The sequence below is a fragment of the Drosophila elegans genome, unplaced genomic scaffold, assembly GCF_018152505.1.
Source record: "Drosophila elegans isolate 14027-0461.03 unplaced genomic scaffold, ASM1815250v1 contig_814, whole genome shotgun sequence".
NCBI classification, from domain to species: domain Eukaryota; kingdom Metazoa; phylum Arthropoda; class Insecta; order Diptera; family Drosophilidae; genus Drosophila; species Drosophila elegans.
The window spans coordinates 12,516,458-12,544,420 of record NW_024546167.1 but is presented as its reverse complement, the minus strand read 5'-3'; the positions used below and the strand labels follow the sequence as shown (position 1 = coordinate 12,544,420).

At 37.4% G+C, this 27,963-nt stretch overlaps 1 protein-coding gene across 2 annotated transcripts; it reads right to left on the bottom strand.

Moving 5' to 3' along the window:
* Nucleotides 1-237: 237 nt before the first annotated feature.
* Nucleotides 238-27,602, bottom strand: LOC108138763 (neuroplastin). 2 transcript variants are annotated; one of them, XM_041710559.1, is made up of 7 exons: nt 27,538-27,602; nt 21,252-21,564; nt 4,517-4,631; nt 3,108-3,268; nt 2,929-3,036; nt 2,657-2,860; nt 238-2,003 (listed from the first exon to the last, which is right to left on the bottom strand). In XM_041710559.1, the coding sequence occupies exons 2-7, from the start codon at nt 21,322-21,324 to the stop codon at nt 1,867-1,869; spliced, it is 798 nt and encodes a 265-aa protein (XP_041566493.1). In that variant the 5' UTR covers nt 21,325-21,564; nt 27,538-27,602; the 3' UTR covers nt 238-1,866. The 2 variants fall into 2 exon arrangements, with proteins under 2 accessions (XP_041566493.1, XP_041566494.1); XM_041710560.1 differs by lacking the exon at nt 27,538-27,602 and adding an exon at nt 22,547-22,691.
* Between the last annotated feature and the right edge of the window lie 361 nt (nt 27,603-27,963).

The following is a 27,963-nucleotide window of genomic DNA, read 5'->3' as shown; positions in this document are numbered from 1 at the left end:
AAAGATACCAGAAGTCTAGAACAGCAAATCAAAAGTCAATCAGCAACGAAAAATGTTAAGAAATAAAACGAATATTCACTGGGGGATATTTCTCCCATTTCAGACAGGCGCAGGCAAGCAAAAAACCAGGATCTAAGAAAACAAATATGTAGATAGGACAGCACTACGTAAAAGATAGAGAAAATAATAAAAATGCATATTGTTTGGTTTTGTTCTTTTTTTGTTTATTTTTTTTTATATTTTTTCTTTTTGTTTAATTTACAATTGTATTTTTTGTTGTTGTTTGTTTTATATTTCGGTAGAAATCAATCTCAAAACGCACAAAATCATAATGGATAGTTGTAATCGGTAAAGAATAGCACAAGTGTTTAGATACTAGGATACAAAGAATCAAAATCATTCAAGTTTTCAAGTTTATACACGGCAAAATCAACAGAGGCGACAAAAAACATAAAGTGCGCAAACTAGAGGTTTGGGGCTGAGGGGCTTTTGGGTAGGGGAAAATACTCTTTTGTGTACAATATACAAATAATTCTAATTATAATTCCAAATCAATGCGAAAGTGTTGAGCTACGATTTCTGTTTTCGTGTGTATGTTTGATTCACTGCCAAGAAATTAATAAGCTTATATAGTGATTTATAATATACATAAGTAACGATTAATTCTGTTTTGTATTCCTCCAAAGCAAAATAAAAACTTTTGCTTCGCTTACGGTGTTTTTGTGTTTTTTTTTTTTAAATGTGGTTTTCTTTTTAATGTATATAATTAAACAATAAGTACTTAAAAAGAAAGTTGATAACATTTTCTTGTCGTATTCCTTTACATGATAATAATAATAATATTATGGACTGGACTTTAACATAAAAAGAAAGGTTTCGTTTATGTGTAATTATTTTTCATTAAGTTTTGTTTGTAGTTTATTTTTTAAGCAACAGAGACAAGCACAGCGAAAAAACGATTTTTCGATTTGAATAAGGCAAAGAAATTAAAAGGCATATTTACGATGAATTAAATTTATCATATTTATATCTAGAGAACTACATATTGTGTTTTAACTCTCGGGTGTGTTGGTGTGAATGAGTTGTGTCTGTGTGCGTTCGTTTTGTGTTTCCGTTTCCGTTTTGTGTTTGTCAGAGTTTTGGGCGAAACAAATATACGGATCAGGAATATATTTGCATTCGCTTAGCACACATCGAAAAAGGTAGAAACCTAAAAGTTAAGCTTTTTGTGTTCACTCTCTTCATTTCACTTCTCTGGGTCTCGATATTTCATTATTTTCCTTGCGACACTCCAGGCACAATGGACTTCATTATAATACAAAATTAGCAAAAACTATATAATTTCTTAACCTTTAACTTTTCATTTTATTGCGTATCCGTCGCTTGCGTCAAACACAAAAATTCATTAATTTTCCTTCTTTTTTTCCATTGTGGTAACTATTAGAAATTGTTAACTAAGAAAATTTCACTAATTGTTGTAGCTGCTGCTCCTCCGTCCGTTTGTTTGTCCGTCCGTAAGTACGTTGCTTCTCCGTATCTGTATTTGTATCTGTATTTGTATATGTATATGTATCTGTATCTGTTATCCGTTTCCGTATGGTTATGTTGGTGTGTCTGGTCTGCATTCGCATTTGCATTTGCCTGCAGCTTCAACGTCTTTAATTTGCAGTATAAAACTAAAATTTCAACTTTTTTCCTCTTCTGCTGCGTTTCGGTTGTTGTTTTTTGTTTGTTTGTTTTTGTTTGTTTGCTGATGTTTAATATTATTTGGTGTTGACAGTTTATGTTGTTGGTTTTTTGTTTGTTGTGGTGTTGATTGGTTGGTAGGTTGGTTGATTGGTGTGTTGGGTTGGAGAGTTGGCACACTTACTGTTCTTGAGGATCAGTATCACTCTCCTCCAGTTCGCTCTTGTTGCGTCGCTTCTCATAGATGAGAATGATGATGCACAGAATCAGCACCTCAGCACAGATGCCCAGGAAAGGCCACAAGGCGGCAAATTTGCCTACAGAGAAGAAAGTAATATATTTTAAAAGTGTTTTACTTTGGATAACCGGTTAAACAAGGTCGCAAAACTTCGTCTATTTTGGTTGAATTTTGCTAAATTTGTATTTAAAAAGATTACTAACCATCTGAACAGGCAAATACAAGTAAATATGAATTGGTAACCAAAATAATCTCAGTTTTAGCTTTTTAGAAAACAATCATTCTATCATAATTGACGTTAAAAATAATGTTTTCATTAGGATATATTACAAAAAAAAATTAGCTTCGTATCAGTTTTTTTGTAGTTAACTGAAAGCGAGATGACTAAAAATTAAAAACTTTTTGAAAAACAAATTTTTATATTAGAAAACAAATTTAAGAAATATTATAAAAACGCATTTTAATTTTATTATCAATTTAAATTGAATTGTATGTATAATTATAAGATTATTTGTTTTTAATGTCAATTTCTAACAATAAATATTTACATTTAGTATCCGAAACCTAATAAGTATAGACATGGGGCTTGGCTGGCTCTAACAATTTAATTTGGAAAGCACTTTGTAGTCTAAACGATTATAGCCTACAGATTCGGACGAGGAATGGCGACCAAGGTTTTTCGGCGAACATTAATGGGAGCTTAGGCGGCACTCCCATCCGACGGAAACTTACCCTTAACACGCACAGTTGTGAAGTCGCTGGCAGGAGCAGTGCTGGTGCCGTTCACACCATAGTCATTGGCCGCATTGCGTCCAATGCATTTGTACTCGCCTCTGTCTTGCAATGTCACATTGTCCAGTGTCAGAATGGCGTTGGGGACATTGTTTTCTGGTTTGAGGACGAAGCGATCCGTTGAGTTTGTCAGCGTTACATTGCCTGCGGAAAGGAATGCAATCGAGTTAAATCTTATTTCTTGGAGGGGTGTTTGAAAAAGAAAAACTCACCAAAAGTCCATATCAACTGTGGTGCGGTACCCACAACGGTGCAAGTCACCGACATCTTCTCTCCCTCCACAACGGCTGTATTTGAAGGCACTCTTACAACAACGCGGGCTGCATACGATAAAAGGGGATATCAATCAATTGGGGTCTTTGGTTGCTGAAGACGTCTCACGACGACTTACCAATCACTTTGATTATCTTGGACTCTCCGTCGATCTCGCAACTGTAATCGCCATCATCGCTTACATCCGTCTTGTCGATGATGAACTTATTCTCGGCTGCGATTATCTTAAAGCGACCCTTTAGCGAAGGCACCTCCGTCACAGCGGTGCCGTTCTTTTTCCTGTTCGCCAAAAAAAATAAGGACAGAGATTAGTTTGGTGACAAATGGTTTTGGGTCTAATACTAGTGTTGGTCTCCGCCCGGTCATCTTAGCCAATTAAGCCGAACCAAATTTCACTTGAACTAGTAATGGATTCAATGGGTTTACCACTAGAAAAAACCGAGAAAGTCTCCTACGATTCATTATTAGTTCCTAAAAAGCAAGTATACCATTTCATCAGGTTTAATGTAAAGTTCTATTATAGTTATAAAACCTATTACTTGAAATGTATGCTGTAGCTAGTACTTGTTCTCTTTTTTCTCTGTAGATATTTGCTAGCAAAAAAAACTCATTTATCTAAATGAATTCTACAGTTATCGCCGAATAGCCCGGCTGCACCTACTTGAGGAACGAACTTTCTCCTGGCCTTCCGCCGTTCTCTACGCCTTTTGCCAATTATTCAAAGACTAATTCCAAAGCGAAGCACACGCAAAGTTTGGCCCTGGCCCCAGAACAAGAACAAGTACGAGTACGTGAACGAGAACGAGCACGAGAACCAGGGACTCGGACAGGTCCCGGAATGAACAAAAGTGTCATTACCATTACAAGACCCTGCCGCAGAGCTCCGAGCTCCAACTACCAAACACTAACCGGTCCCAGACAGGAAGGCACTTTTCAGTAACCACCGCCCCTCAAAAGTGCCAGCCAACAGACCCCACTCAACCGTACAAATTCGCACAAATGGCACCTTATTGTGCTCTTGCAGAAGGTATGCTTATTATAAAGAAAACTTTCCCTTTTTAGAAAAGCTCTCTTTCAGCTATAAATAAACCGCCAAAAACTAAGAAATCAGATCGGAGTTCTTAATAAGTTTAACTATCTGGGTTTTTGAAACAAATTTGGAGGGAGATGCTACAGAAATCTCTTTATGTTTGGGAAAAATAGATACGGTTACTGAAAAATACTTCTAAATATTAAATGTTGTCTATTGGCATTTATTGACTGGACTTCACTTAGACATCTTGTCCTTCGAATAACATTTTTTGCAGTGTGTTCGAAGCTTCGTTCTTGTTTCGGTTGCCAGGTTACGTCAGTCAGGCAGTCAGTTAGGCAGTCAGGCCAACATAATTAAGCAAAAGTGCTTAGCTGTGCCGTATTAAAATGATTGCTCTTATAACTACTAACTATGTGGGACACAGACACAAATATAAAGCCACCCTGCGTCTCAACATTCCCCTGAGTGTGAGGGGGTGATTCGGAATGACTTACCATATAAGAACGCTCGACGTATCTTCTTTCACGTTGCAGCTGAGAACCAGCGGCGTTTTGATGTCGTAAAATTTCATTTGATGCTCGATATTATCATAGTTTGGCACCAGCTTATCTGGAGATGGTATAGATACATAAAATAGATTAGTCAAATATTGGCAGGGGCGGGATGGCATTCTAATGTTGGGATACGAGAAAACGTTTACATAAAGAACTGCTTAAACAAAGTTTATTCTAATAACTTGTATGTAAAGATAAATATATTTGCTTATAGGAATAAATTGAGAACGAGCTTAAAGTATGAGAGGTTTTTGGTGGAGCTTTTTTGAGAGATATCTGAGGTTTTTGGTTTGGATATTTTTTTTTTTTTGGCTGAGAGATGAGAGCTTGAAATTCGGTTTTGAATACTGACTAAATTGCTTAGGAGAGTAATGATGAATTAGCAACACACAAATCACTAATATCAAAATAAAGGTGGAGCAAAAAAAAGAAGAATATTCGTAAAACTAAAACTAAAACTAAAACTTAAGAATACGTATAAATAAAACAAAAGAGCATACAATTTGGTCAATCGAATTTTATTCATCTTTTATGGTATAAAACACATTTTCGTACTATTTCGAAACTTGGACTGAAATCAAATAAACTTCATTTTACGCTGCATATGAATTAAGATTACTATGATTATTTACGTTTATGTTTGATTAGTTTGGTATGTATAGTTGATTAATTTATCGGTTAAGATAGCTGCAATGTAAAATAGAGCAAAAGTAATTAAATTTATGTTTATCGATATACAAAATGCGATACATAGAACATTAAGGTCGATTCTCGAACTATCGACAGCTCGATTGACAAGAATCGCAAGCAAAAAAAGCAAGAAAGCGAGAGAAGGAGAATCAGCGGCACGCCACGTGTTGTTTTTCCGCCTTATCTTGCAGTCTGATTGAATATAATCAGCTCGTAAGCCAAACGCTGCCAATTGTAAACTTTATGCGTCATCGCAAAACTGGCTGCCAATCAAATTCGAATCGGAATCGAAATCGCAATTGAAATCGAAATCGATGCACCTGCCATCTGTGTGTTCGACAATCAGAGTAAACAACCAAAGCGTTAAAAAGGAAGAACCAAAGAAAATCAAGACACACAAAAAAATATGTGAAAATGTCAAGCAGATAAATCCTGGTCAATTAAAACTTTTTGAAAATTAAAGATAACTTAACCTTTTCTAAGATTACAAATTTTAAACTAAGTTTTTTGAAATTTAAAAGGTTAAAAGTCACTTCATATTTACAACTAAACTATAATCTTGAAATTTTTTTTGTATAAAATAAAATCAAATTGACCCATAACATTTGTTGTTTACAGGAGGAAAAGACTATAAAAGTCTAAGAAAGCCAAAGGAAAAACAAAGATGTAAAGACAATATAGGGCAACAAATGAAATCAAGAGAAAGGTAATCGCAAAAGACAAAGAAAGAGCGGAAATGATACAAAAGTTCAGGCAAACAACTCAAGCTTAACTTAAAGGTGTGACCATATGTGAATATGTGGGTGTGTGGGGTGTGTATGTGTGTATGAGCGAGAGTGAGAGCGAGAGAGTCAACGGCGAGCTTGTCAAGGTCACATTGAGTGGGAGCGAGCGAGAAGGCGAGTTATCTAGACGAGCGATTAACGTTTAATTAAAAACCAACAACACCAAAATTAGACTAGCGAGGTTGATGCAATGGTAAGAGACGCAATGGAGAGAGCAAGCGAGCGGGCTAATGAGGAGAGAGCGAGAGGGTGGAGTGGGGTGGGGTGGCGCCGCAGCTTAGATCAGATGCAGTTCAAAAGAGACAGAGCGAGTGGGTGGGGTGGGCGAACACTTGACCCTGATCCCATTTTTAATTTCGCATATCGCCAATTGTAAAATCGAGAGATTTGAAATCGCTTTAAAAGTATCCTGTAAAAAATATACTTTCTAGATATTTAAAAAGTTAAACAAAATTATTTAATAAATTATTTTTGGGTTGAATTTCTATAAAAAAAAACTGTTACATTAAGTGAAAGTATAAAACATTCTCTTTTATTTTATTGTTAGTTTTATAAAAAGTCACGCTGGGATTATCGATGTTGTTGATATTGTCAAAATATCAATATCCATAGCAATAATCAAAAAAGCTATTGAAAATGGGAGCAAGGCTGTAGTTTTCGGTACGATAACAAATTACAATGGCAATTTCGATCGGCGCGAGCGAGATAAAAGCCATAAAACGAACAACAACAAAGTGGGCATATACAAGTTGAACTTTAATAAGAGGTTTTTGTGAGTGTTTCATGATTGTGTGTGTTTTGTGTGTGTGTTTTGTGTGTGTGTGTGTGTGGCTCACCCATCTTGACGGGCAAGAGCGTCTGGTGCTGCAGATGCACCTGATGCGCCTGGCCACCCATCAGCATGTGGTCACCAGCACCAGCAGCCATAATTGGGGCACTGGCACCCGCAGGAACTCCACCACCACCACCACCACCACCAACACCACCCATCATGGCCTTTGTGCTGGTGGCTGCTGGAATGGTGGTCAGCTCACGTCCTGATCCCACCACTGGCGGCACATAGTGCGGTGCATAGGTCTGGTAGCGCTCATTCTGGCCAGGATTGGGCCGTGGCGGCAGCGGCAACTGGAAGGCGTTCAGTGTGTGCTGCGCCTGCTGCTGCAACTGTTGCTGGTGGTGGGCATGGTGGTGCGCCGTCGTCAGGAGCAGGCTGGCCTCCGTGGCAGTGGCGCTGGCAGTGGGATTCGTCTGATTGTACAGTATAGTGGGTGGCTCTGGCGGCGCCACCGTGTGCTCAAGCTGATTGAAACGCGGTGGTGGAAAGTCCGGCGGTGTGGCCGAGTAAACGCGATGGATACCGCCGCTGCTTCCACCTCCCCCCGCCGAGGGATGCCAGGGCTGAGATCCGGAGAGGCTGACGTTTCCATAGCCCAAATGCGACTTGTGCTGCTTGTGTGACTGGTGGGGCAACTGTTGCTGCTGCTGCTGCTGCTGCTGCTCCAGCCACGTTCGTGTGAAGAAGTCATCCGCCGAGTTTGGCGTCAGTTCGTCGATGGTTTGATATCCGGACTCGGTGGGTTCGCCCGTTCCCGCTCCTGCTCCCTTGGCATCCCGCACGTGCAGCATGTGGTAGGTGCTGTGGCGATGGTTGCACTGGTAGCGACCCTCGTGCACCTTGAGGGCATGCCGCACTCTCAAATGCGCCTCAATCTTGTGCTTCTCACCTTTAGCGGGAGCAACAGATGACCAGATGAGTGGTGGAATCTTCAACTCCTCCGGAACTAACTTCTTCGCCAAAATACTCACCCTCGATTGCACTTTCCGACAGAGCGTAGGCATGATCATCGCGCCCGTGCCGCAGATTGTGCCTTGTGATCGGCTCTCCGTTCTTGATCCAATGGATCTGCTCGGTGATCGGTATAATGCAGGTGATCGAGAAGGGCTGACCCAAGTTCACATTGGAGTCGCCATAGTAGACGACCGGCGGCGCCCCAAACTCTGTGGACTCCTCGCTCACGTCGTTGGCTGCTTCCACAACAGAAAGCGAACGTTGGTATAGGGTTCAAGGGTCACACAATGAACTTATAATTAGTCTAAGAAAGGTGCTTGTTTAAAAAAAAATAGAAATGGGGTACCGCAGACATCTCAATTGATTTGTAATCACTTAAAAGTAATGAAAAAGTAGGAAGTTATTTACTTATTCCTGATATAACTTTTCACAGCACACTTTTTATAAGATCTCTGCGGCTCCACCTCTATGATTGTTTTAACACTAGTGATTGTAATGACATTTTTTTTTCGCAGTTTTGATTTTTTTTTTAGTATATAAAACTGCTGCAAAAAACATTATAGGAATCAGTAGTTTCAAGTAGTGTGACTAAATTCCGTTGACCAGTGTAAACGATTAAAAATCATAAAATCAAACAGAAATTCAACGCAAAAAAGGATAAACAAAAAACGATCATCAATACATCCTAATATTATAAATGTTTATGCGATGACTTATATTATATGTGTTTTTCCCGTTTATGGTATTTATTGAAAAGTTGCGATCGATTATTTGATTTCAGCGCCAAGTTGCAAACATATATATCAATGTTGGAATTTATCTAGTCGAAATGCTTATATGCTTTGGGCAATTTTCTTTATGGGGATTAGAGGAGGGAGGCTAATAAAACACATTTACACACAGAACACAAAAAAACACAACGGTTGAAAAATAAACTAACATAAATCGAAAATTTATTTACGTAATGGTGGAAATTAACACTAACTTATGTTTCGATATAAATGGGGTTTTTCTTACTGCACTGATTGATTTATCGTAACTTAATCGATTAAAGGCAAGGAAAAAGAGAGAGACAGAGGGCAATAGTGGGACCGAGATAGTTGCATTGATGTGTATACATACACTATTTTTGTGTGGTAACCCGGCTAATAAATTGTTCTCAAAAAAAATTAGTTTAAAGTTGTATAAAATATTACTAATCAACTTGCCATTATCTGTATGACTTTAATTTCTAGGTGCCATTAAACTTTTTTTATTGAATTGTTGATATTTTAATAACATGTCATTATGAGATAATAAAATGTAGGTTTTCAGATAGTCAAGACTATGACGTTAATGACTGAATAAAGAAGTCAATTAGATTAAAATTTTTGTTTCTCATATCTGAAATTGAATATTTTCACAAAAACCTTGGTAATTTCGATTTCTTTTCTTTTGGTTCATTCTAATCAAAAGATAGTCAAAAACGATGACGTCAATTGGCCGAGACTGGTTTAAACTGCATCGGTGACGTCAATTTCGACCAGTTTTAACTGCATAAGCCCACAGACACCTGCTGCGAAGCCTTGTGGCAATCCCATTAGAACTTGTTGAGCTGTTATCGCCAAGTACCTAGTGATAACACACAGCAGCAGGGTCATAAATATTTGTGTAATTGTGTGTGCCCGGGGAGTGCTTGTATTTGCTCGTACATTTGCCCGTATATTTGCCGGATGTATTACAAAACGGACTGTCGAGCTTGATAAAAAAGTAAACCGAACCGAACACAGCAACACGGAGCCAACTGAAGCATAAGCACACAATCTTATCAGCTGATTAAAGCACTTAGCAAGTGGTCGGACAATGTCTTTATCTTTATCCTTATCGCTGTCATGTCAACGCACATGCACACACTCTCGCACGTTTGCACATAACTGATGTTAAATTATGTTTACGTCTCCCTTGCCATCTGGCTGACATTTTCCTTCTTTTATTCTGTCTCTCGCATTTAAATTAACCCTCTCTTTGCCAAGAATACTACAATTCTCATTTCAAAACTCCAAAAGATAAGATATCCTGGATCAGGGAAATGTCTACCATTAAAAAGTTTTATTGTTGGTAATTTTTCATTATTTCTTATTATATTTAAAAAATACTCATTTAACAGTGATTAACAAAGTTTTTATTTTGACGAACAATTTACTGATTAAACAAATAGAAGTTAATTAATTTATTTAAGTAGTAACTCGGTATTGTAAGCATTTTGCAGTGTTTTTCAGATATATAAATTGGGCAAACAGAGGGTTAAGCTCAGGGAAATGTATATTTCTCCGCACACGCATACACACGCATCAAGTGAGAGGGAAAGAAAAGCGCCAGAAGAGCTACAACAATTTATTTTACAAACATGTTACACGCATAAGTCGAGCTGCCACCAAAGTCTAAAATGCCACCCCGCACTCCACCACCCAATTTTCCCCTACCAACGCCCGCCGAAAATGCTTTTGTCACGTTGGACAGCCCAACTACACGGCTAATGGGCGGAAGGGAGATGGGGCTATACAACACAACGGAACATATTGCAGCCGGCAGAAGTAGAAAGAAAGAAAAATAAATTAAGAGCGAGAGGAGACAACAGACAGCTGAACAATAATTTAAATTTATACAACACTGTCGCACATACTCTCATTTGAATGTATTTATATGTACCTCACAGGTGCCAGGGCTTCCTTTTTAAAATTTTATTTACACATATTTTCATAGCATACCTACTCTAAGTACATTTTGTCAACTTACTACTAAAGTAGTACCCAACGGCATTGATTATGAGCAATGTAAGAAATGTTTCTAAAGTGTGTAAGCAATGTTAGTTTCACTGTATTTATAAGACGTATACGTAATGCCGCCTGATTCCCAATATTTACATTACTCATACGCAGTGTTGTCAATCTCATAATATTGATTAAGAAGTATATTTGTATTTAACATCAATATTTCTGTATTTTTCTGTTTTGGATTATGCTTAAGGCATGAACGACATTTTTCTGGTTTTTTTATTATTTAAGTATTACGCATACACAGTGCTGCCAGTTTGCGGTTAAAATATATTGTCTTTTAAGTACCATAAACAAAACAAAAAACCTATAAAACTAAAAGTTAATTTCGATTCTGGTTAAGTTTTCGGAAAAACACCAAATGTTTTTAATGGCTTGCAGCCCTGGTGTTCGTAGGCATACCTTAGCATTCTTTCCCCGGCCCTTATCCTTTAACCCATTTCCCTACGCTCGGCAAGCCCTAAAGGCTTAACCGCTAGTTGCCGTTTTTGTTGCTTTCGGAGAACAAGAAATTTATGGTTTATTGCTTGTTCATCTAGCATAGTTTTAGTCGCATTCCTGCCTGCGTTATATAGAAGTGAGGACAAAACAAATGAATGCGGGCCGAGCGAACAAGAGCAAGAGCCGGCTGAGGCGTCTAAAAAAGCGCAAAACTAAAAGTTTATTTAATCAAATTTATGGGACTGCCTGTAGTCTGTGCAACGCCCCCTTCTCCCCGCACATAAAACGCCCCCTGCATCGCACACATGTGACATATTGCTAAAGGCATTTGCTTCTGTGTTTATGTGCGTACAAATTGGCAGGCGTTAATACATATTTATACGCATACACACCCGGAGGTACTTATGCATATATAGCTTTCAATATTTAATAAAATTAAAATCTACAAAAATAAAAAAAAAATATTTAAATTTCAAATAAACAAATTGAAAATTTCATATTTTACAACGATGTGGAGAAAAATATGTGGTGTTCCCAGAATTTTGGTCAATTTTGGCAAAGAATATAAGCATATTACACTTGAAAAACTTTGTTCTACACACACCTTCAGGCTTTTATTATTTTTTAATGAAGCCATTTTGGTTTTCGAAAGAAACCACACCGAGAATAACAAATTATCGACTTGTTATTTTTGTTGCCAATACTGCTATTTAAATTTGCCCTGTGTTGTTGTCAAAATTGTTATAGCCGAAAGCAATTAAAATAAAATTTACATAGAAAATTTGCAAAGCCCCGAGAAACGAACGCAAAGTGCACGAGAATTATACTAAAAGAACGCAAAAAAAAACTAAGTATAAGAAAAATTAATTAACACCAAGCCAAAATTGTTATATGTATGTGGATGAATGTGTGGCTTTAGCTGTATCTGTGTGTTATTTTTAGCAGGCGCTGCGCACGTGAAAGCACAGTTTTGGGTGCACTGGATAGCCACATCGTGCGCAAACTAATTTTAAAAAGGTTTGAGCGGCACAAGCACAACACCCAACAATTCGGAAACTTTATGAAAATCTGATTTACAACTTTCGCAGTTGGAAAAAGTTGAAGCTCATTTGTATACAATTAAGAAGAATTTAAATCTTTATGACTCAAGGCGTTGATATCCTGTAAAAGTTATGTTCCACAAGCCTGCTGCAAATTAAAATTTTTAACTGTCGACTATAAACAAAAATATTTTAATCAAAATATATATTTTAAATCTACTATTTACAATTAAATTCCATTCAAAACATAAGCATAAATATTAATTTTTACTTCATCTTTTGTGCGTTTATCATAGATAGAAGAGTAAATATTAGACCTGTTGACGCAGGTTAATATTATTTATTTCAATTCTTGAGTTTTTATTTTATTTAATTGCTGTTCAGCTTAGATTTTTCACGTCTGCTTCCAATTGTCTCTCTTAATTCAAGTGTTACCCTATTCTGATCTTCACATAGTCCTTACTACTTATTCTACATTATTGGAACATCGGAATGGAACATAAGTGTTATTATTATTAAATTATTAAATAGTCACATCTTATATCCACTTGATCTATACGCTTCCAATATACTGCTAACAGACCTTATATTAAAATGTCATGAAATAATTTATAGGTCTATAAACTATTTTTTATATTCAAAATAATTATGAGATTCTTTTTAAGAGGGCACTCTTTTCAATTAGAAATGAAAAATTCAAGTCATATGTAATGGTAATTGTTTTGGTCTCAGAAATCGCATGCCTCCATTCTGTTGGTTTATTCCCCAATTATATAATTGATTTTTTTTTTTCGAATACGTTCAATACTTCAAGTGGCTGACTGATTGACTCAATTGCCGTACTGACGATCGATTGAGAGCGTCTGACCCGACCGGATTCACGAATCGATCCGGTGGATGGATCGATGGGTCAGTGAACGCAAGGCGAAGGCAATTGTTCTGTATGGAAAGTTCATTAACTAAATTGCATGAGAAATGCCAATTAAACGCAAAGGAACTCGGCTAAACTTGACAAACAACACACAGACTCACAGCTACATTTACACAGAGTCAGAAACAGATACAGATACTCGTACTGCAATGCCAGCAAAACAAAGTAATTTAAATGACAACAACAACAACAACAACAACGAACAGCAGCGATAGATAACGAAGGAACGTTGGCGAGGGGTGGGCTGGTTGGGGGAAGTGTCACTTTTAAAATGCGCCAACTAACCATTATAGTGATTATTATTATCATGCTTATCATAATCAGCAAGAGATTAATGAATAAATATTTAAATACGCAGCCGGGTTACGCGAGGAAAAGCAAACACAATGGAGGGGTGTTTGGCATGAGGTAGTCGTCATGTGTCTAGGCTGTGTTGGTAGAATACATGGCGTATTATATGGTATAGTGTAGTGTGTTTGCTCTCCTGCCAGTGTGCGTGCTCTGGCTGCTGCTGTAAATTGAAATAAAAAATTGTTTGTCTATTTTAAAATTAGCGAAAGCTACCAAAACGAAAATGACGAGGCGCGCTCGTAGCTAACCGTGCGATATGTCTGTGTCCGCTCCTTTTTCCTCCTCCCCCACCACAAACAGACTATAGTATCCCACTGAATGTGCATGTAAAAAACTTTGTGCAGCTTAACCCCACACAACAACAGCAACAGTCGCGGAAAACAAGATCGCACGCAAAGTGCATCGCGGGTATAAAACAAAAAAGCAACAGCAACAGTTGCATTTGCAATTGCAGTTAACTTTTACTGCTGATAAATTGGCAGGACCTTCAGGGACATCAAGGGAAATAGTTGATTATTTCAAGTTAGCATGTCTTAAAAACGCCAAACTTTTTTGACAAGATTGCTTAATTATTTTTATCACAAATTGAGAGAAAAAATAGGTTTAGCCAATTAAAAATTACAAAATATTATGAAATAATTGATAATTATAATATTTAATCAAAGATTTGAGATACGATGAAATTAAACCAAATTTCGAATTTGTAAGACCAAGCTGGAATAGCTTATACTGAGGTTTATGTAGTATAAATACAAAATCTATTGGCACATGTGGAACTAAAAAGAACTTGAAAAATGTTCTTCACTCATTTATCTGTTGGCTTTCGACCTCTGGGATTTCTTTTTTGTTTTCGGACAAATGCACATTAGACGTCTTTAAAGCAAACAAACATTAACAAAACACTTGTTTAACGTTTTCAAGTATGTAGAAATAACATGGGAATATCTACGGATGGTGCCGTGAGTGTGCGTCTGCCTTCTGTCTTCTGCCTTGTGTCTGTACATAAATATTTTATTTGCTTGCAGTTGGTGTGTCTAATTAAACGAAATAAACATAGGCTAAATTTAATTTCAGCCTCTCTAGTGGCGGTTTCTCTTGGCCATGGAAAAGCCATACAAATCGAGGCGAACCCGGAACAAAGAGGTGTGGATTTTAGTATCGACTAGATACATGGACATTGAAACATTTTATGGGATGATATTAGGTGTGTTTTTAATCATTTTAAAACATTGGATCTGCTGGGATCTTTTACCAGGGGAGCGTAAATGTATCCTTTTAATACAATAAAAAACTTAGAATTCAAAATAAAATTAGGCATTTGAGCAAAGCCAAAACGAAATGATTCCAACGTAAAATTCATAATAAAATCATCAGCTCTAAATCGATTTTTGTTGTTTATGCTTGTGTAATGTATTTCGCTTGGTACTGTTTGACAGGCAATGTCAGTGCGATCATTGTTTGGGAAAAAAAAATCGTTGGGCTTTGCATACGTCACGGGCCATCAGAATTGATCAATAAATTGTTGGGCCCGCATACGTATGTCTGCCAGTTTTGTTGAATATTTCATTTGAATGCCCTGCTTTCGTTTCGACTGAGGCATCATTCCCCTATGCTATTCTGCATCCCCGGACCCCTACATGCGGCATTTATGTCAATTATTATTGGCTTTGGCACAATTGGAAACGAAACGCAAATTGATGCGAGGAAAAGAAAACTAAATCGAAATCGAAGAAACTTGCAGATACAAATGTATCAGCGCACGTGTGGGCCGTCGAGTAGTTGCCAATTTATTTATGTATTTATGGTACTTGTAAAAAATATTACTACCCGTACAGTGAATGCTGACGGATGTGGTAACGCTTTTTAATTGATCATTGTTGAAGCAATTGTTATAGAAAATGACGCATTTCATTGCCTCTGCCAGGGCAGAAACGTCCTCAAATTCTTTGTATTCAATCAACACTGTTTTATTTTCGCTTTATGTGCGATTGTACTTTTGAACTTTAAGACAAAGGCGATGAGTGAGCGACAGTGAGAGTCAATGCCACAGGCGATAAAGCTGTTTTTGCAACGTCTTATCAATATTGTCAAGTACTATATAATAAGTCGGGGTTTCGATATGAAACAAACGAAAAAACAATGCGGCATTCTTTTATAGCTTTATAATAGCTTATAATGACACCCAATCTGCTGCAGGGCATATTTTAGGCAAATATCAATTAGCTAACATAAATAAAGTATTTCCCGATAAGGCTTTCGTTTTAAAATAATGAAACTAATTAGTTGTGTTAAAAAAAACATCTGGTCCTTCTGAGAATATAAATTGTTTCTATCAACCTAATCAGAGTATACTTAAATACTACACTTGGCAAAAACTTTCATAATGTTATAAGGATTGTCCTTGAATCTGCAAATATATCACAATCATAAAATATCACAAAATCTTAACATCCTGGTAGGGATTTGCATTTAGCTTCCTTACCATATTTTCTATATATTTATCCGATGGTTCGCAACCATCGTCACAATGGAAATGTTCATTTCTTTTCCGTCTGCACTCGGTTTCGTGGAAATAGCGACAACAATTCCCAGACAGTCACTCAAAAAAAGAAAATATTTGAGCAAAACAGAATAAAAAAAAGGAGGAATATATATATGTGTTTTCCACTCTGACTGGTCAAATGCCCCACACGGGGGGGCGGCTGATTGATTGGGCGGGAAAAGGGCTGGTGGTGGTGGCATTTTCTTTGGTGACGTTGTTGGCGACTTTTTGGTTTGGCATTGCTTTTTGTTGCCGCCGTTGAAAAGTCAAACACACAGCAACAACAAAAAAAGAAAGCCGTGGAGCATTTCTGGCAGACAGTAAGACATTCAAAATACACACATCTATATAATCTATAGGAAAATATATACAAATGTATACATACGGCCCGGCACAGTGGGCCATACGCAATTGTCTTTAAGTGCGAATGAAAAAGAGAACAAAAGATGAAAAACGAACGAAAACTTGACATTTCGGAAGGAGAATATTTTAAGAGAAAATAGCGAAAGATTCAGCAGCGGTATGTATATTTTTATTGTTCTCACGCAGAAAAAAATCAAGAAAAACACTATATTTATTTTTAAATATAATACTTTGTCTATAACAAAGGCAAATATTGGAGCGCACATACAGACAAATAAGCACGGATATAGCCGGATGAAAGGTCTGCCAAATGTGTGAACTTTAAGCTTTTATCGGGTACCTGCTAATAAAAGAGCAACAACCATAAACTCGAGTGCGGTGAAGGTTTGGGAAAGGGGGGCGCAACGATAAATAGATAAGGGCGTTTAAACACAACTTTGTTTTTGTGCTTGGCATCCCCTCCATACCGCCCTCAATTAGCAGGAAAATGCATCACATAATTGTGCACACGCATATTCATACACTGCGCGAAAGAAAAGGCCGCCCGAAAGTCAAGGTGGCGAAATTTGATTTACGGCTATTTTACTCCGCTATTGTGCGTCATAAAAATGAGAATTTTATTCTCATCTTGCGTCACTAGACCTTAATTAAATTGGCAACGGTTTTCGACGATGATACGCTTAAGGCACCTTAAAATATATTTATGTTATTTTTAAGCACATTTAATTTTGCATAAAAATTACAATTTAAATATGAATGTAAATTGAACAAAATTAGGCAAATAAAATTCACCTTAAATTTAATAAAATCGTAAATTTTAGATCTCTTAACACCTTATGATTAATTGTGATTGTTTAAGATCAAAAAGTTGGTTTTAAAAGATCTTAGTTAAGCAAAGACTAAGCAAATAACTAGTCATTCACATTTGGGCTTATTATTTTTCTGTGTACAAAACATACAGACAATGCACATATATATATTTATGGACGTGCCCTGTTTAAGCAACCATTATCTGGCACGGACCGGAAACACAAGGCAACCTCTATATTGAAGAACAACAAGAACAAGAGTCAGAAGAACAGGGAGCAGAAGAAAAAGAAAAAAAAAACAAGTGAACGAACAGTGCAAAATGTGCCACAACCAGTTGAAAAGAGACAGAGCCATAGAGTTTTCCACTGCAATCGCAGAATTCCAGACAATGTGCAATCAGAAATGGTGGAAGTGGGGGGGGCTTGGCGAAGGAAGTGCAAGCCAATGCCACGCCCACACTAAACCACTGTTGTAGCACCATCGCATTATAGAAAACAGAAACTGCCAGCCAAGCCCTTCTTTCTTTCACCGTGACGCCTTTCTCTCTGTGTGTGCGGGTGGTCCTGAAAAACCACCCACCCAACTACCCAACTACCGAACCCAACCCAACCCAATCCGAGACCAAACTGAACTGAACTAAACTGAAGCCAACGCCACACAACGATGACATTGAAAGGGAAATTACATTTCATGTTTATTGTCTTAATAAAAATAATGTTTTCGCCAAAGAGGCAAAACAGACAGGTACCCTGCCCACACTTCTTCCTCTCGTATCGCATAAATCATCTCGGATTCAATGCAAAATGCAGATACCACCCAAGACAATCTGTGCCTTTTGTAATGTATTTTTATATCAAATGCAGCGAAAGCAGCATTGAATTATTGTTAGCGGTTCAAGGAGTTAAAACGAAAACCTCTTGAGATTTTGATCTGTAAAGGGGGGACATGATTTATGCCCAAAAAGATATAGAAAATTAGTTGCACAGTTCAAGGGATAGTAGTTTCACTAAACGCACAAGATAAGAAAACATATATAACAATAAATTATTTGGAATATGAAGGTTAAGAAGCAGTAAAATTATTATAAGTCCTGCAATTTCAATTACATATTTTACCCTCAATAAATACATATTTACTAATTTTTAAGTTATCCCACACAAACACTTCGTGCATAATTAAATTTTCTATTCTTTAGAAAACTGAAAAAAATATTTGTTTTTGTTACGACCACTTTTAAGTCCACTGTGCATCGGTCTCGTTTTACGTTCCTTGTTTGCTTTAGCTTCCTTTTGCTGGGTGAGCCGAAATTTAAATATTTGACATTTATTAATATAATGAAAATGTCGTTAAATAAACATGGCAAAATGAAACTGGTTAGTCGAATGTGCGCAGTCAACAGCCGAAATGAAAGCACTTGCCAAGGAATTCCACCTCCTCGTGTACTTCGGAAAAAAAAAACAAAAAAAAACAAAAAAAAAAAAAAATATATGTGACAAGACCTAGGGAATTATTCGTAAGCTTCGGGGTTGAATGAGGGAGAACCCAAGCATTATTGTTTGGCTCTTCGCACATTCGTCCACTGCATACGCACCTGGACAACACGTGGTTTTTACGCCACTAGCTGAAAATTGCTTTGAAGCGGCGTGGGGAAAAGTTCGCCGGGGAAACAAAGGAATGCTTCTTTATATTGGCTTTTTGGGTTTCTGTCTGCCGCTCCCTCGTACCAAAACTCAAAATGATTCATGTAGTGCAAACATATATATATGTACAACTGTTTGCCCCGCCGCCCACAATGTATCCCTGGAGGGAGCGCTTTTCTTTTATTTTCCCAGGCGGTTTTTCCTTCAATGTGTGCCTGGAAAGTTCTTTTATTTCAGATGCTTATTTACGTAAACATTGTGGAAAATCATTGAAAATATGGTACACTAAAGAGAAGGTGCCAAAAAAAACACACACACACAGGGCTAATAAAAGCAAAGTAATGTATAATTAACGAAATAGAGATGCCCTTAAAATAAGCTATTTTCTATTAACCAGACACCTTTTTAAGCTGTTTATAATTTTCACCTCCCTTTTTTATCCTTTGATATCCATAATTAGCTCGCCCAAGTATAAATAATTGAATAAATCAATCACAGAACCTAATAAAGACATGAAGAAAATAACCTTAAATTATTTACGCCCTGCTTTTTAAACGTATCATCTGTGCTTTAAGCACGAATACCCTCAATCAACTATGAATAAATGCGAACATATGAACAAAAAAAAAAAACTCAATTAATACACCTTGAATGTGAAAATAGCTGCATGGGGCTAAATAATGTACGAAACAAAACAAAACCAGCCAAACTGAACGGCGAAAAAAATCAAAATTCATGAACATACGTAGGTTTTGGTAGTGAGCCAGACAGACATTCGGCCGGACGGATAGATGTATGGAATAAAGTGAAATAGGTAAATGGATAGTATGCATAGAATAATAAATAGATAGAAACGACCGCCCGGGCAACATAGATGAACCCCCCAAGGAAGGTGGGAGGTGCTGGGTTGCTTAGTTCCAAAATGTAAACAAAATGCAGGCCACCGGTACGAATCGGGTACGTATCGGTAAATCGGTAAATTGTTTCGTTTTAGTCCGATTCGTTTCGGGTCGGCTGAAGTTAATATAAACAGGCAGGCAAAAGCAGAGACAGGCCGTAATTATTGGACCGCATGTAAAATCGCCTTAAAGCTAAACAAAAAGTCTTCAAGATTGCCCCTCACTAAAAACGAAATGAACTTGATACTCTTCTTCTCATTTGCCTTTTCTTCATTTCGTTCGCTGCTGTTCTCTTTCAGCAATTGTGTGGAAAATTGAAAATCAAATGAATGCCGTCGCGCACTGGGGAAAGGCGGCGGAAAACGTACAAGGCAGAAGCGGCAGAGGGCAAACATAAGCAACAATATCGATATGGCAGCACAGCAATCCAATCCCAAGTCCAACCAAGCCAACAATATGAACTATGTATAAAAGGAACACGAAAATATCGAAGTCCGTTTAACCAAAGGCCAAAACAGTAGAATGCAGAAGAGACCTTGTCTAAAGTTAGAAAATAGGGGGGTGTGGGTGGTTGGCGCTTATTGCACTTTGAAAAGAGAATACACAAAGCCAGGTCAAGAAGAAATGTGGATTGTCCATTTTGTGGCTCTTTTCACAGCTGAGAACGTTGGCAAAATAACAGCTGGATTTTTAATAGTAGTGGCCAAAGACTTTAATAGGATAATTGTCTTTTCATTTTTGCTAAAATAACACAGAAATGTGTATAAGCACGCAGTTAATAAGTTATTAAATAACTTGTTCAATAATTTACATATTTTTGGGTAAAATATTGACTCAACATAAATAAATTACTAAATAAACAATGGTAAAAGTAATTAATAATTTTTGTTTGAATTTGAATTAAATTCTTAATAATTTGTAGTTTTTTTGTATACCCCTATTAAATTGGTAGCAGATAGCCACAAATATTTCATTTGCCTAGGTAACACATAGCAACGCTGTGACATTCTCCTATTTATTATAAATTAATTTCTAAAATAGTTGAAACGATTTCTCTGACATGTTCAATAAATTCATCATCGATTCGTGTCACCTCTTATTAATATTGTTTGCTTGCGTTTTTGTGGTCGGTGCCTGGCCTAAAGGTGAACTTGGCATGAGGAAAAGCCGGGTGGGAAAACCCTCGCCCAACATAAGTGGGAGTAGTTCTCCTTTAGGTGGCAGGGCAATTAGGGGGCGTGGGATAAGGTTGGCAAGTGTTTAGGGTTGGTGGGTAGTTAGCCACAAACAATCTGATGTTTTTTATTCATTCTCCTTCTTTTTTTCCCCCGCATTGTTTTGCTTTGTTCGGTTCGGTTGTGTTCTGTTTTGCAATTTCTGCTATCACAGCTGCAGTTTACCCATACGTTTTCTATATGTTTTTTGTATTCCTTTATACTCGAGTGCTACGTATATGTATATGCAGATTTGAGGGGGATTTTGGGGGGACAACTTATAGGTTAAAAGAACCTTCTTTGTTTATCATTATGCTTATTGTAGGGGATTGGCTATAAATGTGGTTGGGGTTTAGGTTGTACTCACCAAGTGATTGAGCATTAATCGCTAAAAATATCGAGAGGAATGAAAGAGCGCCAGCCAAGAATTTTGCCTCCATCTTTGGTATTGATCCGTTGTTGTTGTTGGTTGTTAATTATTATGCTGCCGATGTGTGTTGTTGCTTGTGACTTGTTGTTGTTGTCGTTTTCGTTATTTTCTTGTCATTTGCATTTATTATATATTTATGAATTTACTCCGTTAAATGATTGATTAATTATATGTGGTTGTTGGTTGGTTGTTGTTGGTTGTGGTGTTTCTTTTTTCTTTTCTATTTTTTTTGTACTTTAAGCTTAACTTACTAAATCATTATGGTAAATATTAATTTATAAATAGATCTTTAAATATATACGTTATTGGGGCTTAGTTATTTAATTTGATATTAGTTGATGCTGTTGATGTTGGTTGGTTTGTTTTGGATCTTCCGTTTGGTGTTTTGCTTGAATGCGAATTTTTTATTTAGTAATTAAACCAGTTTTTTTCTTCCAGCTTTTCTATTTTGTTCTTAATTCATGAAGCTACATATGTTCGCAAATAAAATGTTAAAGAAATTTTTCATTTTGCATTTATTTTCGTTTGAACGATAACTTTTATGCGTTTCCTTTTCTTCTTCGTCTTTTTCTTTTTGTTGTGTCTTTCGTTCGGTTTTAATTTTATGCTTTTTGCAACAACAAAATAAATCAGTGAAAGAAAAAGAAAGAAAGCGACAGGGAGAGAGAGAGAGAGAGAAAAACTTTTCAAAATACATACACTGAAAAATGAAAAAGGTAAAAGAGGTGAAGGAGCGGAATCAAGGATGCAACAAAATCATGAAGACCAAAATCAAAACGAAAGCCGAACGAACAACATTTAACAGTCAACTAAATACAATTCTCCAAATTGATATTTTTGTTATATTTATTTTATTTGTACTGCTGTCAAACACGTGCTGTCCACTTGAGGAGTAAGGTGGTTCAGCCTGCTAATTTAACGTTAACTATCTCAGCTTTATTTTCACGCACATACGGAAAAGCTCTCACATACAGCACTCATACACACTCATAAATATTTGTCCCAGTCCAAAAATTCTATTTTTTTGCTGGCAAATCAGAAAAAAAGAAATTATGGCACGTTGACGACGACGAAAATACTATTTTTCTGGCTAGACACAGAGCGAGAGACAAAGAGAGATTCTTGAGACTGAGAGCAAATAATTATCTTTTACACAAGGAGCGCAACAATTTCTAGCTGCTTTTTAGCCAATGGCCATTGTTGTTGCTAATTCCGCAAGGTAGTGGTCGTACTTATACTAGTTGTTATTGTTGTTGTTGTACAACGGGAACACAAAAAGCGAATCTGGCCAAAACGAACGGGCCAAACGAGGCGAACGGAACAGAACAGAACAGAGCGAACGGAGCGAACGCGGCGAATTCAGCGAGCAGACTGAACCGAAAACACATGACCAACGGACGAGAGTAGCCTCCTCTTCCTCTTCCTCTGCCGGCGGCGCTGCTGCAGCGACGTCGACGCACAGTGATTTGGGTTCCGTTTGATATACACTCGTCAGCTTATCTTAATAGTTAAGTCGTTATCTTGACCAGGCCGATTACGACCGTTTCACAAAATGGCGAAAGAAGGGTGCCTCAGAAACCTGCACAGATTCAAAGCGTTTGTAATTGCTGTCTTAAATTCTGTAACACTTAAACAGCATACTTTTTGCCATACTTTTAACCGCTTTCAAATCGCAAATTTAATATCATAAGCGACGTTCATAAGAGTATAGGCGTTGATCACTCTATAAAAGTTTTTTTAACTTACAATTCACTCAAAAACTTATCACTCGAGGTAAGTCTCGTTATCGACCAGGTCGATTACGAGCGTTTCACAAAGTGACGAAAAACGGTTACGTTAAGTGCAAATATACAAAATTTTGGATTTTAGTATTACTGAACTTATTTCAATCACTTCATTCAAATATTTGTACTATATACTTCCCCTAAACAAACAATTGTTGGTTTTCCCTGGTAAAACAGTTTACGAACAGAATCAAACCACAAATTAGAATGCAATCAAGCAATGATTGTACGAAGATCGCCCCGTGACACTGTCTGAGTGTAATTACGGCCAATTAGTTGATGATCGAAGAAAAATAACAATCCGTTTGCTCACTGCATGACATGCGCATAGTTACTGATAAGAGCAAGCTGCCTAGAGAGTTATTATTTCTTGAATTTCGTAATGCGGATGCGACGACAGAATAACTGTTTCCAGCCTTATCAGAGCAGAGAATAGGGAGGAATAGTGTTGTCCGACTTTAACAGAATGGGCTGAAATATAGCTGACAAAATTACTGCATGTAATATTAAATGTTAATAAAAGTTTTTTCTTGCCTTATTCAAAATACAAAAACAAAAATAATTAAACCATTTATTTAAAAAAAAATAATGGTATGAAAAAATAAACAAATAAAACAGGTTAAAATGTAATATTCTAGCAACTAAACAGTCTAACTGACAATGCTTAATCATAGTGCGGTGATTTTTTGTTTACCGCTAGACGACGTGCAGGCAGCAGCGGCCGATGGAACGGCGGTGGAAATGTTTCCGTAACGTGTCACGAATCATACTCTCATTATATCGCATTAAGATAAAGCCCCAATGCAGTACTTTGTACAAATACGTATAACTACCACCACCACCAACACGAACACCACCCCGGCCACATGATATAATATTATATTATAGCGAAGCATGGTCGACAACGACGTCAGATGTCCGCGGCCCAGTCACAGAGTCCCAAAGACCCAGACCGCCGTCCAAACTGACCGCTCTGGTCCGTTGCCGTCCCGCTCGCACTGCTGAATTGGTTTCGGGCGGTTCTGTGCGGTTCGCACATGAAAATACATATTATCCATCTTTTCGGGCAGGGAACTTTGCTAATTCGGCATGGGTGTGTGGATCACGGGGATCAGGAAGAGCAGAGCAGGGGGTCGTCTCGTCGCATTTATTATTCGTTAGCCGTATTTATTTTTACAAATTTTGCGAGAACAAATGTGAAATCAGCTGTTTGCATTACCCGCTGAGCGTAACGATCAAGGGTGTATGTGTATAGTATTTGATGAGGTGTTTGTAACACACATATTAAATAATTTGCAATGCTAGCAGATTTAGATTTAAAGTCAAAAAGGCATATATCACTTTTGGGAGGCGTTTGCCCAACACATAGATTGCTATAAAACAATGCACAGCTCAACAGTTTTCCTATCTATCTGTTTACCTATTTACCTGTATCTCTTTGATTTAAGTTAAGGAGTATTTATTTGTTTTGTAGTTTTTAATTTTTTCGAAGCTCTTGCAAATTGATAACATATAAATATCAAAAGACTTATTAGTCATATTTGACGGGCTCGCATAATAAAACTTTCTTAAGATACAGTGATTAATGAAATTTGCTAGTTGCCTTGTGAATTTATTTTGGTCCTATTACTTAATAATAATTAGTTTATGGTCGAAAAAACCTTTGAATCATCATAATGTAACATCAATGAAAAATGTTCACAGCTTAGACGCATTGCTAAATAGTTTTATTTACTCTTAAAAAAAGCTAATTGAAATCGAATTTCATTGCCCTACAAGTATTTCACCTATTTTGTATAGCTCAACCTTTCACTATGGCTATTTAGTTTCAAATTAAATAAATTAGGTTGTAAACTTATTTTCTTAACCACCGTTTTGGCATTTAACCATATATATTTCTTTTTCTCACTCGGTCACTGGGGTTTAGAAACATTAGCACATCCAATAAGATAACTAGTACACAAAAGTGATTCCATCTCATTTTATGGATACTTGTTTCTTTATTTTCTTTTAAAATCAAATTTATGACAGAGTGAGAGCATCCTACACAAACTAGTTTCTAAAGCCGTGCTTTTGGGGTCGGAGGAGGTGGGCGCGGGGGGATTGTGTGCGGCATGTTATCGATTCGGAGGAGAAACAAAAAAACAATGCTATCGATTTGCTGCTGGCCTCGAGGTCAATCGAATACTAAATGCCATGGTAGTTGTAGTTGCTGTGTGGTGTGTGCGGGCATTTGTGCCAAAGTTCCTTCTTCTTTCGCGTTTTATTGGCAAACTTTGAGCATAAACACTTTGGAGACAAATTGCCCTAACCGCAAGTTAGGCAGCGGAATATAATAGAGCAGAAAAGAGCAGCAGCATAACGTCATCGTCAGCCATGACTCAGTTTATTTGCTCTCTCGCACACTCACTCAAGCCACACAAAAAACAAAAAGCGGCACACTCACACAGACGATGCTGTTTGAGCTAAGGCCAAAAATCGAACTTGGGATGCCATGCCGGACAAAAAAAAAAATTCTAAAATAAGCGAAAAAGTCATATTTCGGGCGGAGGTGAGGTGCCAATTAAGTTGCCTTAATTAAAAGGCTTAAAAAAAATATGACTGAGCTCTATCACTATTGAATTCATGCGCTCAACGGGGAACTTGACGTCTTCTTCTTTATTTGGCCAATAAAGTTTATTCAAATGCCTGTGTGTTGGTGTGGTCATTGATGGTAAAGTACAGTGAAGTCAGGCTTTGAACAAAACTTGCGTATGTGAAACCTTTAAAATTTCCTAGCTCAGAAAAGTTTGAAACTTATTTAAAAAAAATGTAGTTTTTAAGAAATCGGCAGGTTTTAGATAAAGCAATTTTAAAATTGCTAGTTCATATTTTTGAATTATATATATTATAAATTCCAAAATTATGTTAAAGTAGCTTTCTTTGAGTTGTAATTTCTTTAAAACCACAATACCTTAGACGCGCTAAATTTGCTTTGTACTTTTATACTTTTTTATTTGTTGTGAAGAAAAATTATAATAAAGTCAAGAAAGTTTACAAGGCTACGTAAGTCTAATAGTTGCAACTTTATAGCCAAGAGAAATAAGTTGTAGCATCGACAACTTTCAACCCACTGTGCCTGCGATCCGCGAAGTATGCAACGGAATTTTATTTTGCAAAAAGTATCAGGAAAGTCGCAATTAAAAGCGAGCTTGGCTTTGCAGAGCCGGGTTTATTAGCCAAGAGGCACTGTATAGATGTTGACGTTGGTGTGTCATGGCAGGCTGGATGACGTGATTGTCTCCTCTCTCTCTCTCTATCACTGCTTTCTCCGTTCGCCCGCATATGATTAAAACGGCAAAACAAGATAAAACTCGTCGGAGCAAAGGAGCTGCTGAATTGTTTTTGTTGGTTGGATAGGCTTTACCAGTGGGTCAGTGTTGGAAAAGGGGGAAAGGGGCGGCAAAAAGGGGGTATTGTGGGAGGAAAAATATACGCATGACACTCCTTGCCGCCGCACTCACACTCTCATACAGATACACCAACACCAGCGGAGCACGCGACACATGCACACGAGGTCACTCACACAGGCGCACGGCCCTACTCCCCGCACACACCCACACACACTCGCACGCATTAAATGTTATTAGTTTATTTACAGTATTAACAATAAAGTGCTTCGAATGTAAAGTGTACATCGTACATCACACTGGAGTATGAATATACGAAAGAGCATATGTATATGTATTTTTTAAACACTTTTCGGCATAGCAATAGTAACGCGTTGGGTTTTTAGTTATTTTTTTTTGGAAGGGGGTGTCTTTTAATCTTTCTCTTTTTCGCCTTTCTTCTTTCTTTCTTTGCTTTTTAGCAGCGATGACGACAGCGTGCGCGGCTGCTCAGCTTTTTTGCCTTCAATAACATTTACACTTTGCACTATTTATGTAATAGTTTTTCAATCGGTGCGCGGTGTTTCATCTCATCACGATTTTCGGGCACTGGCTGGTGAGCACTTTGCCGCAGACTGGGTTACGAATTATGTACATTTTTCACATTTTTCCCTGATGATTTTTCTTTTGTGTTTTACAACCAAAGAAGAGAACAAACTACCAATACACACGCACGCACTCTCGCACACACACTCAGCGAGCGAGGCACGCACCACACACACACACTCGCACACATGTACACCGCTCAATGACGAAATTCCTTGCAGAACGTTGACAACTCTAGGTTCTAGCTCTCCCAGCTCATATGCATGTGTGTGTGTGTGCGAGAGAGAGGGCACTGGTACTGGTACTGGTGTGCTTTTCGTCATAATTTTTGCGTTGGGCAACCCAGCACCTTTGACTTTTCGGCGACTTTTCACTTGGAAAATGCCCAAGCGGGCTCACACTTTCACCGCTGGCGCACGGGCTAAGGGTTAAACCGATCGACTTTGCACTCTTTATTGCATTTACCTAGCACACAAAACACAAAAATTCGATTTTTTCCTCGCTGATATTTTCACGCGAATGACCTTACATCACATGCATACAATACACACACACACTGACAACTGAGGCGGTGGTATGACCAAAGTGGGCACTTGAATAATCGCACAAATTCTCAGCGATATATACCAAAAAAGAAGATCTGCGCCATTATTCAACACTGGTCAAAGCTTTGGCCATCTCTACAGATGCTCTATCCCTCTTTCTCGCAGGTTAGAGCTCCATTATAAATACCAAAAATACTCTATTAAAAAAAATGTTAAGAAAACTTAAAAAAATCTTCTACAAAAATTAATCATTTAAAAATATATTTCATTTAAACCTTTTTAAGATAATTTCTTATAACTATTAATTCTGGTGTGCGTAAAGTTCAAGATATAACCGTTTTTATAC